The sequence below is a fragment of the Malaya genurostris genome, chromosome 1 (genome assembly GCF_030247185.1).
Source record: "Malaya genurostris strain Urasoe2022 chromosome 1, Malgen_1.1, whole genome shotgun sequence".
NCBI classification, from domain to species: domain Eukaryota; kingdom Metazoa; phylum Arthropoda; class Insecta; order Diptera; family Culicidae; genus Malaya; species Malaya genurostris.
Genome location: NC_080570.1, coordinates 18,091,301 through 18,105,546, shown reverse-complemented (window position 1 = coordinate 18,105,546; position 14,246 = coordinate 18,091,301). Strand labels below are relative to the sequence as shown.

The window sequence follows — 14,246 nt, the reverse complement described above, 5'->3', positions numbered from 1 at the left end:
CGTTTCCCTATAAAATGTAAACGTTTATTGTGGAGATTTTTTTAGGAAATAGGGCAAAGCAGTAATATAATTAGGTATTTCAAAAATGCCCTCATTGAAAATATTGGACGTCACATTCCAAAAACCTCCCCCCCCCCCCCTTCCCCCTGTCACAAAAGGTCACGTTTTATGAAACACCCCCCTCCCCCTTGCGGCGTGACGTCTTTTATGGACAGCCCCTTTGGTACAAAAAGAACGTGCTGCTATTACATACGCACACACATGACATTTGTCGAAATGACGCTATCTGCTTTCTGTCAAAAGTTACGGTGGGGTGCCGGCAACTGAACATCTTCCCATAATTTATAGCATATACCTAGAGTGCCAAATAGCTGGTCGTGTCATCGGATGAACTACGAGGTATCAAAATTGCCATACCGTGCGACCGTTCTCTTTAAATATTCGCGCGTCATAACACATCTCCATCCATGAAGGCGGGGCCTATGCTGACTTTCTGTTTTGAACAGGTGGAATCATTGGAAACGCGGTGTTATTTATATTATTATTATTATTATTATTATTATTATTATTTTTATTATTATTATTATTATTATTATTAAATCCCACACTCAAGCTCTGATCAATCGCTATTATGATTATCGTTGCAGCGCTCCAGTACGGGCAGTAGCTTATCGTAAACTTGCGAACGGGCATTTTTCGCCAGCAGAAAATCAACGTGATTGAATTTTTCATCGGCAACGGCGTTGGCCCCCACCAGCCGAGGGATCATCGTGGCCAATTGTTTGACGCCTCGGAAGTGCACTAACCAGTCGTTGAGTCCATAAAAGATCTGAACCGGTGCGGACGAGACGGTCAGGTTGTAGATCGGAGGTTTCCAATTGCTGTATGTTTGCAAGTTTCCTTCCCTGCCGTAATCATACTGCCGGAAAAGTCTACTGTTAACGATCTGTGCGAAATGATATAACTGCTTCGTTGAAGAGCCGGACGGGAAGTGGCCAATGTAGACGAGATTCAGCTCCTGGGGGATGGACGGGAGTTTGAGTTATCTTTTGTTGAGAATTCAACTAACCTGATCCCACGTCTCGCGGTGTGGCCCCGCCATCTCTTCGGTCAGTTGAGCACAAAAATTCTCCTTATCCGCTGTCGGACACAATACATCAAAAATTTGTTGGATACTTTGAAAGTGCGGTACTTCGTGAACATCCAGAACATCCAGTACCTCTTTCACTTGGTCTTGAACCTGGAACAGTAGCCGAACGAGCGGACTACGAACCCGCTTCATAACAACGGCTGGGGCCAGTGCTGTCATGAGAGCAATTTTCTTATTGTACTTTGGTCTAGTACAGGTCATTACAAAATAGGTTGTACAGCCTTGTGAAAATCCAACGTACTGAAACTTCGGGGCAGTTGTGTTCAACAGCACGTGATCGATCATTGCCGGTAGATCGTGGTAGCCAATCTCGTGCCAGGAAAAATCCCAGTATTCATCAGTGTCAACGAGCAACGTTGTATGGTTCCGGGAATAAAATGTTCCGCGGGCATTCGCTAGCCACACATCGTAGCCATTATCGGTCAGCAAATAGGCTAAGCTATTGTTTGGACCACTGACCACGAAATCGGCTGAACTACTGAGAAATCCGTGAACCAACAGGACAGGAAGCTTCTTCGTTGTTGAGGGTTGTCGCGGTAAAATACGAAACATTGTCAATATGTAACCGTCTTCGGTTGTCACCATGTGACTTTCCATTTGGTAACCATATTTGACAATCAACTGCGGCTGTAAATCAAGAAGATCCGATATCATTTACACTCGAACTCGTTTCCTGAGCGCAGTCTAACTTACAACTAGTAAATCTCTATCTTCTAAATCACCAGTGAACCACTTGATCACTTTCTTCATCCCGATATCATTTTCACTTTTCTTACTGTCGAAATCTTCTTCCGAAGCCGGTGCACTTCGGGCCCAAAGAATACAGGCAAAGAAAGAACACCAACCGATAGTTGCCATTTTTTTTGTGACCGATTTCCGGGACTACGTACGAGTCTTGTTGGAGCTACGTTCTGATCAGAACTATCCTCAGCTGAGCAGTTCGATCAGTTTCTATGTAACTGCATTTGACACACGAACCTGGCGACCTGCGGCAACTCGGAAGATCAATTCCATATTGCGATTATAACCTTGCCCTTCCAAGGTTTATTCTACTAGAAAGTAAACATCTCATCTGACGGATCTGAGGATGAGCGCGGGGTAATAGTATGCGATCAGTCATCGCTTCCCACGGAAGAGAGCGAGAAAGCATGACGAGATTCTACCTACCTACGTATGAATCTAGTAACCGATGAAGCGCGCCAAACGAAATTGCAAGTGACCTGCGGGATAGGCGCGGCCTGCTCTGATTTAATTTAACAAATGAAAGAAGATACGTTCGGCACGCTTTTGATGACTTCCGGTTGACGGACTAGGGTTGCTCGTTGCCGATGATGATTTTTCTACGATGCGATTAAACAATAATTTTAACGACAAAAAAATGTGTGTGTGTTATCTAAATGACGGAATGAGCATTGAATTCTTAATCGACTGCTCGTTTCTGGATGCTCGATTAACCCGATTGACAGAGACATTAATAATTGTAACTGATATTTCGCTCATTTTATGAATGTGTTAGTGTAAAAAGCTAGACGACTTACACCATTTCATCAAATACCAGCTATAGGTTTTTTTTCAATGTTTAATTATCATAACTGCTTAAAGTCCATCCAAGATCGTTGCCAAATTACTGCTAGCATCAAATCGTTTCCGAGTGTCGTCTTCCTCGAACCTGTTTTGCATATTTACCTGACTTATTGCGCTGTGAAAATGATATCACAAATTGTCTGCACCGAAACACCCCGAACGGTGCGAGAGCAGGTTTACAACGTCAAAATATGATAACCAGCGATGCCAGATAGTTGTACTATTGACATTTTCCTCGAAAACGGCAGTGGTGCAAAGCGGGTTCCGTAGATATCCGTAGAAATATTCCAATTTCCGTTGATTTTATCTACGGATCCGTACATCCGTAGAAATTCTTTGAATCCGCAGATCTACGAAGATTTCCGTAGATCTGACATCGCTGATGATAACTAGTGTGCGTACGGTTTGAGATAGATGTCACTAGGATTGAAATAAAAAAACACTCGAGAGGCCCACTTCTGTCCACAGGAAGAATAGTGTCGTGTAAAATTTTATTTTAAAAGTGAATGGCAACTTTTCTCATAATCAAGATTCAAGCTAGAACAACATGCTGATAAATTGTTGAACCCCCCAAAACATTTTAACTTTGCTATCCAAACGTCAGCAGCTTCCATTGATGAAATTGCATTTCCCGGTGCAAGCAAGTGCATCGAGATGCATTTTATCAGTATCGTCATCACCGTCATCATCGTCATCATCATCGCTGCCATTATCATCGATAATAATGCATCTCCAAATTCGTTCTCCCTTCAGTGAGAGCGCACACGAAACCAGGTTGGAAATTGCCTCCTCGAGTGCATTGGGTCCCGCCCGTCATAGGGATCGGGCTTCGGTTGTGTCGGTGCATTCCGGCACTTTGCGTCGTCGTCGGACTGTGCGCCATCATGTCATAACCGTCCTGCGTTCCCGGTAACTTTCAACAGAACGTCCTTCGGCGGTTGCGGTCCGATTTCGGGTCGTCACGTTCTTTTTCAAGGTTTATTTCCGTAAAATTTTAACGACAAATAATGATTGTAACAATTATTTATGAGATGCGAAAAATAAATTTTAACACAATCAAAACCATTCCCGGACGGTCAGCACTGCGAAGAGGTGAAATCCGCGAGATGGAACCTCGTTTGCATACATTCGGGTGCTGCTCGTGACACCTGCAATGTATGCAATCGGTCGGTCGGCATTTGGCGATGCGATCCTGCTAGGTTATCTTGGTGTGAAGACAATTTAAACTCATTATCGATACCCGTGCGACACGAAGGGGGAGGGGGCGTAGGTGACGATTCCTGTCACAACTACGTTAAAATGGCTACTTAATTATTATCCACCCGAATGCTACCCCGGAGTACTCGGAGAATACAAAGTATGTATGTCCTTATATTGTGAATAATGGGCGAGCGATCAGAAAAAATAATCCACGCTATCGGAAATTAAGATAATGACAATCAACAAATTATTTTAATAAGACAATACGGCGACTCACCCGAACGCCTCATTAGTTTCGTCGGCTAACGGGCGCCAATGTTGCGCGAAGAGGTCTCTCTGTTCGAGTGGCTGCCACGGGGTTATTAGCGTTCATAATTGTTGCATCCGGCCGCCGATGAGAGTGCATCCATCGCATCATCCAACACCAACGCGAACCAATAATAATATGTGCCCAGCAGAGGCGGAGGGGAGAAACGGGTCAGAAAATGCATCGCGTTCCATCCCATCTGTAATGGGGTCCGGAAATTATGCAACTTGTGTGACATGCGTAGGTGAATGCTTGCACAGTCGGAGCTGATTGTAGTACGAGTTGGGGCACAATCGATAGATTCTATGGTTGCTTTGATCACGAAAAAAATTAGACGATTTTTTTTTGGCAACTGCTGAGGTCACAAGCAATTATGCCTTTTTTGTTATGATTCACTTTCTCAAGAACGATTCCAATGGAGAAAAATCGGCTGTACTGATAAAAAAAAACAATCAAACGAAAAGCGCAAACAGTCCCAACGTGCCCCGCGTATAGCCTATCTCGTAGGCGGCGCAAACACGCGGTACGATACGGCACATACAACGACGAAATTAGCATTTAATTTATGTATATGTTTGCGAATTAATTGAAACGTTTGTTGCTCGCTACCATTCCGGGGCTTGGCAATCACTTGGATTTTATATTATTGTAATGTTTGGCTCCTGACGCGCGCTGCTCCGTCGAACGATGACGATGACGATGGTATGAGGAGGATGAGGAGGAGAAGGAGGAGGCGGCGCAACGGGGCCAGGGTTAATAATTTTGGTCACATTTTCTACGATTGTTTATATGCTCGAATGGTACCTCCGAATCATGAGCGTCTGATTGCAGCTGCTTGGCGAACGTCTTGACATTCCGTCGGAAAAAATGCATTCATTTTTTTCTGGTTCGCAACCAATCAGAAGATCAAGATGGTTGTGATTCGCTGATAAGGCAGGCTTTATAACCATGGAAAAAGCAAGTGATTGGTCGCGGTAAGAAGCGTTCGAAATTCGTGGATATTCCGTCGGTGAACAGGAGCCAAGCAAACGGCAGGAGATACATTGCTAATTAGGCTTGTCGATAGTGTTTTTTTCCGAATCGCATCCGCATTTATTCATGTGTTTAAAATTGATACATCGTTGCCCATTAAATAATTACCAACAGCCGTAGAAGCGATTTTCAGGAGGGGAAACCGTACAGTTTTTTTTTCTCGCACTCAACTCTTCCCCGACTTTGGAGTGGTAGATTTTCACTGGCACAGGAGGCCATGACGAGCGCGGTTGCTACGAGCTCCAACGATTGCATTGACAAATTATAGCGAAAGCAGATCGATGTCATTATCGATGCAGTAATGCCTGCATTCGTGTGACCGACCAAATCAGCAACCAATAGCGGCTCGGCGGTCATCGGTGCAGTATTGGGAGAGCATGACCCGGAAAAACCATCCCCCCTGGAAACCTGCAGCCATGTTTCTATGTAGTACAATTTACTGTCGAGCTGATCGGAAAACCAACACTGGAATTTACTTAAAAAGTAATTAAATTTGTAAAGCAGGACATGGTCTAAGCCACTCAGGAAAACTGTAAACGATAGACGTCCATTTATAACAAAAATATCGATACTTTTGTTAAAGCGACTTCTCGGTAGTCGGAATTTCGAGCGCTGTACGATAAAGCGTTTACATGCAATTGTTTCTAAGTACCAAATAAAAACTGTGTACAGTATCTTTTCTCATGACATTTTGCCTCGGATCGATTTTAGCACGGTTCATTTTTGGCAACGTAATCGTTCGAATATGACATGCGTAAACAGGATGGTGGCAAAGATGGCAGCACTTTTGAGTGGAAAACAATTCTATAATGATATTGATTTAAACTACTTACAGCAAATTGTAAGCTGAAAATTATAAATTTGAAATATAAAATTAACAATCATATAAAAATTTAAAAAAAAACACAAATCGAAACCAAAAATTAAAACCAAAACGAAATCAAGAATTGAGAATTCGAGATTTGAAATACGAAAATCAAAATTCGTGAATCGTAAAGGGAAAATTGAAAATTACGAATTGTAAATTGTTAATTGCAAAATTGTAAATTTACGATATAAAATTGAAAAAACATCAAAACTCAAAAATCAAACACCAAAAATAAAAAATCGAAAAACAAAAGCTGATAATCAAAGAAGCCACAAATCACAAATAAAAACCAAAAATGGAAAATCAAAACTAAACAATCATAAACCGAAAATTTTGATCTAAAATCAAAAATTTTATATCTAAAATTATGAATCAAAGTCGAAATAAAAAATCGAACAACGGGAATTGAAAATCTAAAATCAAAATTCGAAAAATGAACTCAAAAATCGGAAATTGTGAATTGAAAATTGTGAATCGTAAATTAAAAATTCAAATTATAAAATTTGATATCACATCTAAACTCAAAAATCGCATATCCTAACTGCAAGAGCAATCATAAATAAAAACTCATATATCACAAATTAAATTGAAAAAAGAAAATCAAAACTAATAAATCGAAAATCGAGCATTGAAATACGAAGATCGGAATTTGTAAATTTTAATTCGAAAAAAGAAAATTAAAAATTTAAAATCATATATCAAAACTCAAAAATAACAAAATAGAAAAAACAAAAATTAAATATCAAACATCGAAAGCCATCAACCACAAATCAAAACTAAAAATCAAACATGAAAAATCATAATACGAGGATCGAAAAACGAAAACCGCAATTGAAAATTGTAAAACGGAAATTGCAAATTGAAAGGAAAAAATTGTGAAATGAAAATTATAAATTAAAAATCTTAAATTTACAATCAAATAAAAATTTAAAAACACAAATCGAAACCAAAACATAAACTAAATTTAAATCAAAAATCGAGAATTCGAGATTGAAAATACGAAAATCAAAATTCGTGAATCGTGAAGTGAAAATTGAAAATTATTAACTGTAAACTGTTAATTGAAAAAATTGTAAATTTAAGATTGAAAACTACCCATCAAAACTCAATTATCAAACACCAAAAATTCAAAATCGAAAATTGGAAAACAAAAGTTTCACATCAAACAAACCACAAATCACAAATAAAAACTAAAAATGGAAAATCAAAACTAAAAACTTATAAACCGAAATGTGTTGGCTAAAATCTAAGATCTTATATCTGCAATTATGAATCAAAGTCGAAATCAAAAATCGAACAACGGAAATTGAAAATCTAAAATCAAAATTCGAAAAACGGCGATCGAAAATCAAAGCAAAAATATCGAAAATCAAAATTTCAAAATCGAAATCCAAACTCAAAAATCGGAAATTGTGTATTGAAAATTGTGAATCGTAAATTAAAAATTCAAATTATAAAATTTAATATCACATCTAAACTCAAAAATCACATAATCTAATACCAATAGCAATCATAAATAAAAACTAATAAATCGAAAATTAAAACTGAAAATTGAAAATCAAAACTAAGAAATCGAAAATCAAGCATCGAAATACGAAGATCGAAATTTGTAAATTTTAATTTGAAAAGGGAAAATTAAAAGTTTTAAACAAAAAATTTAAAATCACTTATCAAAACTCCAAAAATGAATGTCAAGAATCGAAGATCAAAAACTAAAAATGTAACATCAAAAGCAACCAACCACAAATCAAAACTAAAATTCGAACATAAAATATAATAATACGAGGATCGAAAAACAAAAACCAATATTGAAAATTGAAAATTGTTAATTGTTAATTGTTAATTGTTAATTGTTAATTGTTAATTGTTAATTGTTAATTGTTAATTGTTAATTGTTAATTGTTAATTGTTAATTGTTAATTGTTAATTGTTAATTGTTAATTGTTAATTGTTAATTGTTAATTGTTAATTGTTAATTGTTAATTGTTAATTGTTAATTGTTAATTGTTAATTGTTAATTGTTAATTGTTAATTGTTAATTGTTAATTGTTAATTGTTAATTGTTAATTGTTAATTGTTAATTGTTAATTGTTAATTGTTAATTGTTAATTGTTAATTGTTAATTGTTAATTGTTAATTGTTAATTGTTAATTGTTAATTGTTAATTGTTAATTGTTAATTGTTAATTGTTAATTGTTAATTGTTAATTGTTAATTGTTAATTGTTAATTGTTAATTGTTAATTGTTAATTGTTAATTGTTAATTGTTAATTGTTAATTGTTAATTGTTAATTGTTAATTGTTAATTGTTAATTGTTAATTGTTAATTGTTAATTGTTAATTGTTAATTGTTAATTGTTAATTGTTAATTGTTAATTGTTAATTGTTAATTGTTAATTGTTAATTGTTAATTGTTAATTGTTAATTGTTAATTGTTAATTGTTAATTGTTAATTGTTAATTGTTAATTGTTAATTGTTAATTGTTAATTGTTAATTGTTAATTGTTAATTGTTAATTGTTAATTGTTAATTGTTAATTGTTAATTGTTAATTGTTAATTGTTAATTGTTAATTGTTAATTGTTAATTGTTAATTGTTAATTGTTAATTGTTAATTGTTAATTGTTAATTGTTAATTGTTAATTGTTAATTGTTAATTGTTAATTGTTAATTGTTAATTGTTAATTGTTAATTGTTAATTGTTAATTGTTAATTGTTAATTGTTAATTGTTAATTGTTAATTGTTAATTGTTAATTGTTAATTGATAATTGTTAATTGTTAATTGTTAATTGTTAATTGTTAATTGTTAATTGTTAATTGTTAATTGTTAATTGTTAATTGTTAATTGTTAATTGTTAATTGTTAATTGTTAATTGTTAATTGTTAATTGTTAATTGTTAATTGTTAATTGTTAATTGTTAATTGTTAATTGTTAATTGTTAATTGTTAATTGTTAATTGTTAATTGTTAATTGTTAATTGTTAATTGTTAATTGTTAATTGTTAATTGTTAATTGTTAATTGTTAATTGTTAATTGTTAATTGTTAATTGTTAATTGTTAATTGTTAATTGTTAATTGTTAATTGTTAATTGTTAATTGTTAATTGTTAATTGTTAATTGTTAATTGTTAATTGTTAATTGTTAATTGTTAATTGTTAATTGTTAATTGTTAATTGTTAATTGTTAATTGTTAATTGTTAATTGTTAATTGTTAATTGTTAATTGTTAATTGTTAATTGTTAATTGTTAATTGTTAATTGTTAATTGTTAATTGTTAATTGTTAATTGTTAATTGTTAATTGTTAATTGTTAATTGTTAATTGTTAATTGTTAATTGTTAATTGTTAATTGTTAATTGTTAATTGTTAATTGTTAATTGTTAATTGTTAATTGTTAATTGTTAATTGTTAATTGTTAATTGTTAATTGTTAATTGTTAATTGTTAATTGTTAATTGTTAATTGTTAATTGTTAATTGTTAATTGTTAATTGTTAATTGTTAATTGTTAATTGTTAATTGTTAATTGTTAATTGTTAATTGTAAATTGTTAATTGTAAATTTCAAATTAAAGGATTAAAATATTTAATTTAAAATCATATAAAATTCGAAAATCACATATCCAAACTAAAAATCGAAAATAAAAATAAAAAATCGAAATTCAAAAGTCGAAGATGAAAATCTAAAATCGCAATACAAGGATAGGAAAACGAAAATCGATATTGAAAATTGTGAATGGTAAAACATAAATTTTAAATTAAAAAGAGAAAGTTGTAAATTGTGAGTTTAAAATATAAAATGGAAAATCACATGTCAAAAATCAAACACCAAACATTCAAAATCGGAAATCAAAAAATTTTAAATCAAACAAGCCACAAATCATAAATAAAAACTAAAAATCGAAAACCAAAACTAAAAAAAAATCGAAAATCAAAAATCAAGAATCTAAAATCGAAATTGAAAATTCTAAATCATACAAAAAATTTAAAAGGAAAAACTGTAAGCTAAAAATTTAAAATATTAAATTCAAAATCATATGAAATTTCAAAAATCACAATTCAAAGATTTGAAAAACGAAAATCATAATTCGTAAATTGTAAATTTTAAATTATGAATTCTAAAATGATAATTACAAAATTTCAAATTGTGAATTTAAAATATAAACATGAAAATCACATATCAAAATTCAAAAACTCAAATTTGGAAATCAAAAATCATTGATATGATTTTACGTTTCGTTTTTGACTCATCAGTTCGTATCAGTTTTTGTTGAACTGCTAGTGCGACCTGACGGCTCAACATAAACCGCAAGGCAAACGGAAAGGTTGCAAAACACTACTTTCACTCTTCCACCGGAATGGAATGTCTGAACTGACGTCTCGGATGAAACAAGTGTCGGCGTACACCCCTTAAAATGTATGTTAGGTTGCGTTAGCAGTTCAACATGAACTGTTACGCACTGATGAGTCAAAGACGAAACGTAAAATCAAATCAAAATTGGTGTTTACCAAATTATCAAACCTGATTGTTTTTTTATGATGGCTGTCTGGTTTTCGAATTTCTCAAACATTCCGAACAGACCAAAAACTTTGGCCAAACGGGAACACTTCAATGAGAGATACAGTTTACAGCCAGTGAGTGAGCGATTACGGCTCAGCTCTCCGAGGTGTAAATTCGCAAAACTTTCTCAGTATTCGACCGAAACACTGCGCCTGAATTAAAAACGGTCTTGCTATTACTCCTGGGATCCCTTGATTCCTGGTAGTAATAGCCGTGAGTGGTGCTACTGCACTGCAAATTCATGCCGACTGATTCGTCTATGACACGTGACAAGCGAGATTTCTTAGAAACGATCGAATCAACTACGAATTGTTGAGTCCGAACAGTGAACTTAAAAACTACATGCGTATTTGTTCGTTCTCTACCAGGAACGCATATCCCATACGGTTCAGGTTCACATTGATGATTGGCAGTAGTCGGGATAGCTTGAGAAACGAACGAACTGATTCAGAGTAATGACTGAAAGTAGCTCTCCATTCTCACTACTACCATCCAGGAGGCCATGACCGGCATCACCGGCTTTTGTTCTCAACTCATGCGACTCAACTGAGTGACGCATGCGTACGCGCGTTTGCCGACTAGAAATGTGAACCGAATCGTCGCCTACTAATATTGATAAATAAATAAATAAATAGGCAAGTGGTTGAACACTACGAAATTTCAATTCTCCAAAGAAGCGGGAGCGCATGAAATGTTTCACAGGGTGATTGTTTACAACAACAACAGGTAATACAATAACAACAATAAAGTGTAATTTATGGTTGGATTTCTTAGCAAACCGCACACGACTGACACGACTGTATATAATATTTATCGGTTCAATGAGTTGATCACGAGTACTAAATCAACGCGACCGAGTTACTTTATCAAACTGTATTCGGTTTTGCGAATTTCTGCTCAGTCATGTTATTGTAACTTTAACGTGACAAGAAGGGTCCTGCTCGAAACGAACTTGTAAAGACAAAACTACAAAAAAGGCTCTCTAAAACAGATCTTACTAGACAGTTTGTTTTAAATGAAACCTCATCCTAATTAATGCACATATTAGTGTAATATCATCTTTCTATTGTCACTCAAAAAGTCTCATTCTTTTCAGTAAGGTAATTTTGGACACAAATTTAGGTAGATTCATTCAGATGGATTCAGGTAAACTATAAAAGTGTGTCTCGTAACAATCCTGAGGGTAATAATCCAACGTCGGAAAACGCTAGCCTCGTAAAACGTCTTGGACGAGTGGAAATAATAAAGAGTAATTGATGGCCAAATCAGGGTTATACGGTGGATGATCCACTAATTCAATGTTTTGAGCTTTCAAAAATTCTACGTCATTCTAATGGAACTAAATGTGATTGTTTGGTACCAATTTCTACCCTCAACATCAACAGTGATATCTGTTTGATTTGAAGCAAAATTCTGATTAAGGTCAACGAAAAATTTGTTTTGCTCCGGCAGATTTCATTGTTGGAATAAATTAACTATTTATAACATATTAACAAAAGTTTAGTTAATGTTATTGGCAATGTAACTGCAAAACATTACATGACACGTATTTTTTTTTTACCGGAGTGATGCAAATTTGTTTTCAGAAATTTATATTTCTGATTTATTAGTTTTGATTTTCGATTAATGAATTTCGATTTTCGATTTTCCAATTCTAATTTTAGATTATCAATTTCCGTTTTTCGATTTCTGATTTCGACTTTGATTCCCGGTTTGGATTTTTTAAATTTTTTGGATAAAAATCTAATTTTAGATTTATTAGATTTTTTTTTATATTTTATATATTTCAGATATTTTAGACTTTATTAAATTTTTTTATATTTTTAGAATTTTTAGATATTTTAGATTTTTTGATTTTTTTTAGCTTTTTTAAGTTTATTAAGATTATTCCGAGTGTTCAGATTCATTAGATTTTTTTAAAGATTTTTAAGTGTTTTTTTATATTTTATATATTTCAGAATTTAAAGATATTATAGATTTTTTAAATTCTTTGGATTTTTTTACACTTTTTTTATATTTTTTTAAATTTTTAGGATTATTTTAGATTTTTGAATTTTTTTTGTTATATTTAAAATTTTTTAGATTTTTTAGATATTTTAGGTATATTAGATTTTTTAGAATTTTTACATTTTTCAGACATTTTAGATTTTAGATTTTTTTGATTTTTTAGATTTTTTAGATTTTTTAGATTTATTAGATTTTCAAGATTCTTAGGGCTTTTTTAGATATTTAGGATTTTTTTTTATATTTTAGATTTTTTAGACTTTTTAGACTTTTTAGATATTTTAGATTTTCTAGACTTTTTTAGATTTTTTAAATTTTTTTGACTTTTTAGACTTATAGGTCTTTTAAGACATTCAAGACTTTTTAGACTTTGGAGGCTTTTTAGACTTTTTAGACATTTTAGACTTTTTAGATTTTTTAGACTTTTTAGACTTTTTAAACTTTTTAAACTTTTTAAACTTTTTAGACTTTTTAGACTTTTTAGACTTTTTAGACTTTTTAGACTTTTTAGACTTTTTAGACTTTTTAGACTTTTTAGACTTTTTAGACTTTTTAGACTTTTTAGACTTTTTAGACTTTTTAAACTTTTTAGACTTTTTAGACTTTTTAGACTTTTTAGACTTTTTAGACTTTTTAGACTTTTTAGACTTTTTAGACTTTTTAGACTTTTTAGACTTTTTAGACTTTTTAGACTTTTTAGACTTTTCAGACTTTTTAGACTTTTTTGACTTTTTAGACTTTTTAGACTTTTTAGACTTTTTAGACTTTTTAGACTTTTTAGACTTTTTAGACTTTTTAGACTTTTTAGACTTTTTAGACTTTTCAGACTTTTTAGACTTTTTAGACTTTTTAGACTTTTTAGACTTTTTAGACTTTTTAGACTTTTTAGACTTTTTAGACTTTTTAGACTTTTTAGACTTTTTAGACTTTTTAAACTTTTTAGACTTTTTAGACTTTTTAGACTTTTTAGACTTTTTAGACTTTTTAGACTTTTTAGACTTTTTAGACTTTTTAGACTTTTTAGACTTTTTAGACTTTTCAGACTTTTTAGACTTTTTAGACTTTTTAGACTTTTTAGACTTTTTAGACTTTTTAGACTTTTTAGACTTTTTAGACTTTTTAGACTTTTTAGACTTTTTAAACTTTTTAGACTTTTTAGACTTTTTAGACTTTTTAGACTTTTTAGACTTTTTAGACTTTTTAGACTTTTTAGACTTTTTAGACTTTTTAGACTTTTTAGACTTTTTAGACTTTTTAGACTTTTCAGACTTTTTAGACTTTTTAGACTTTTTAGACTTTTTAGACTTTTTAGACTTTTTAGACTTTTTAGACTTTTTAGACTTTTTAGACTTTTTAGACTTTTTAGACTTTTTAGACTTTTCAGACTTTTTAGACTTTTTTGACTTTTTAGACTTTTTAGACTTTTTAGACTTTTTAGACTTTTTAGACTTTTTAGACTTTTTAGACTTTTTAGACTTTTTAGACTTTTTAGACTTTTTAGACTTTTTAGACTTTTTAGACTTTTTAGACTTTTTAAACTTTTT

The 14,246-nt window shown here is 32.3% G+C and overlaps 1 protein-coding gene across 1 annotated transcript; it reads right to left on the bottom strand.

Annotated features, from left to right (window-relative positions):
- Window positions 1-619: 619 nt before the first annotated feature.
- Window positions 620-2,008, bottom strand: LOC131426096 (lipase 1-like). The gene is made up of 3 exons (XM_058588576.1): window positions 1,844-2,008; window positions 1,070-1,777; window positions 620-1,018 (listed from the first exon to the last, which is right to left on the bottom strand). The coding sequence occupies exons 1-3, from the start codon at window positions 2,006-2,008 to the stop codon at window positions 620-622; spliced, it is 1,272 nt and encodes a 423-aa protein (XP_058444559.1).
- Between the last annotated feature and the right edge of the window lie 12,238 nt (window positions 2,009-14,246).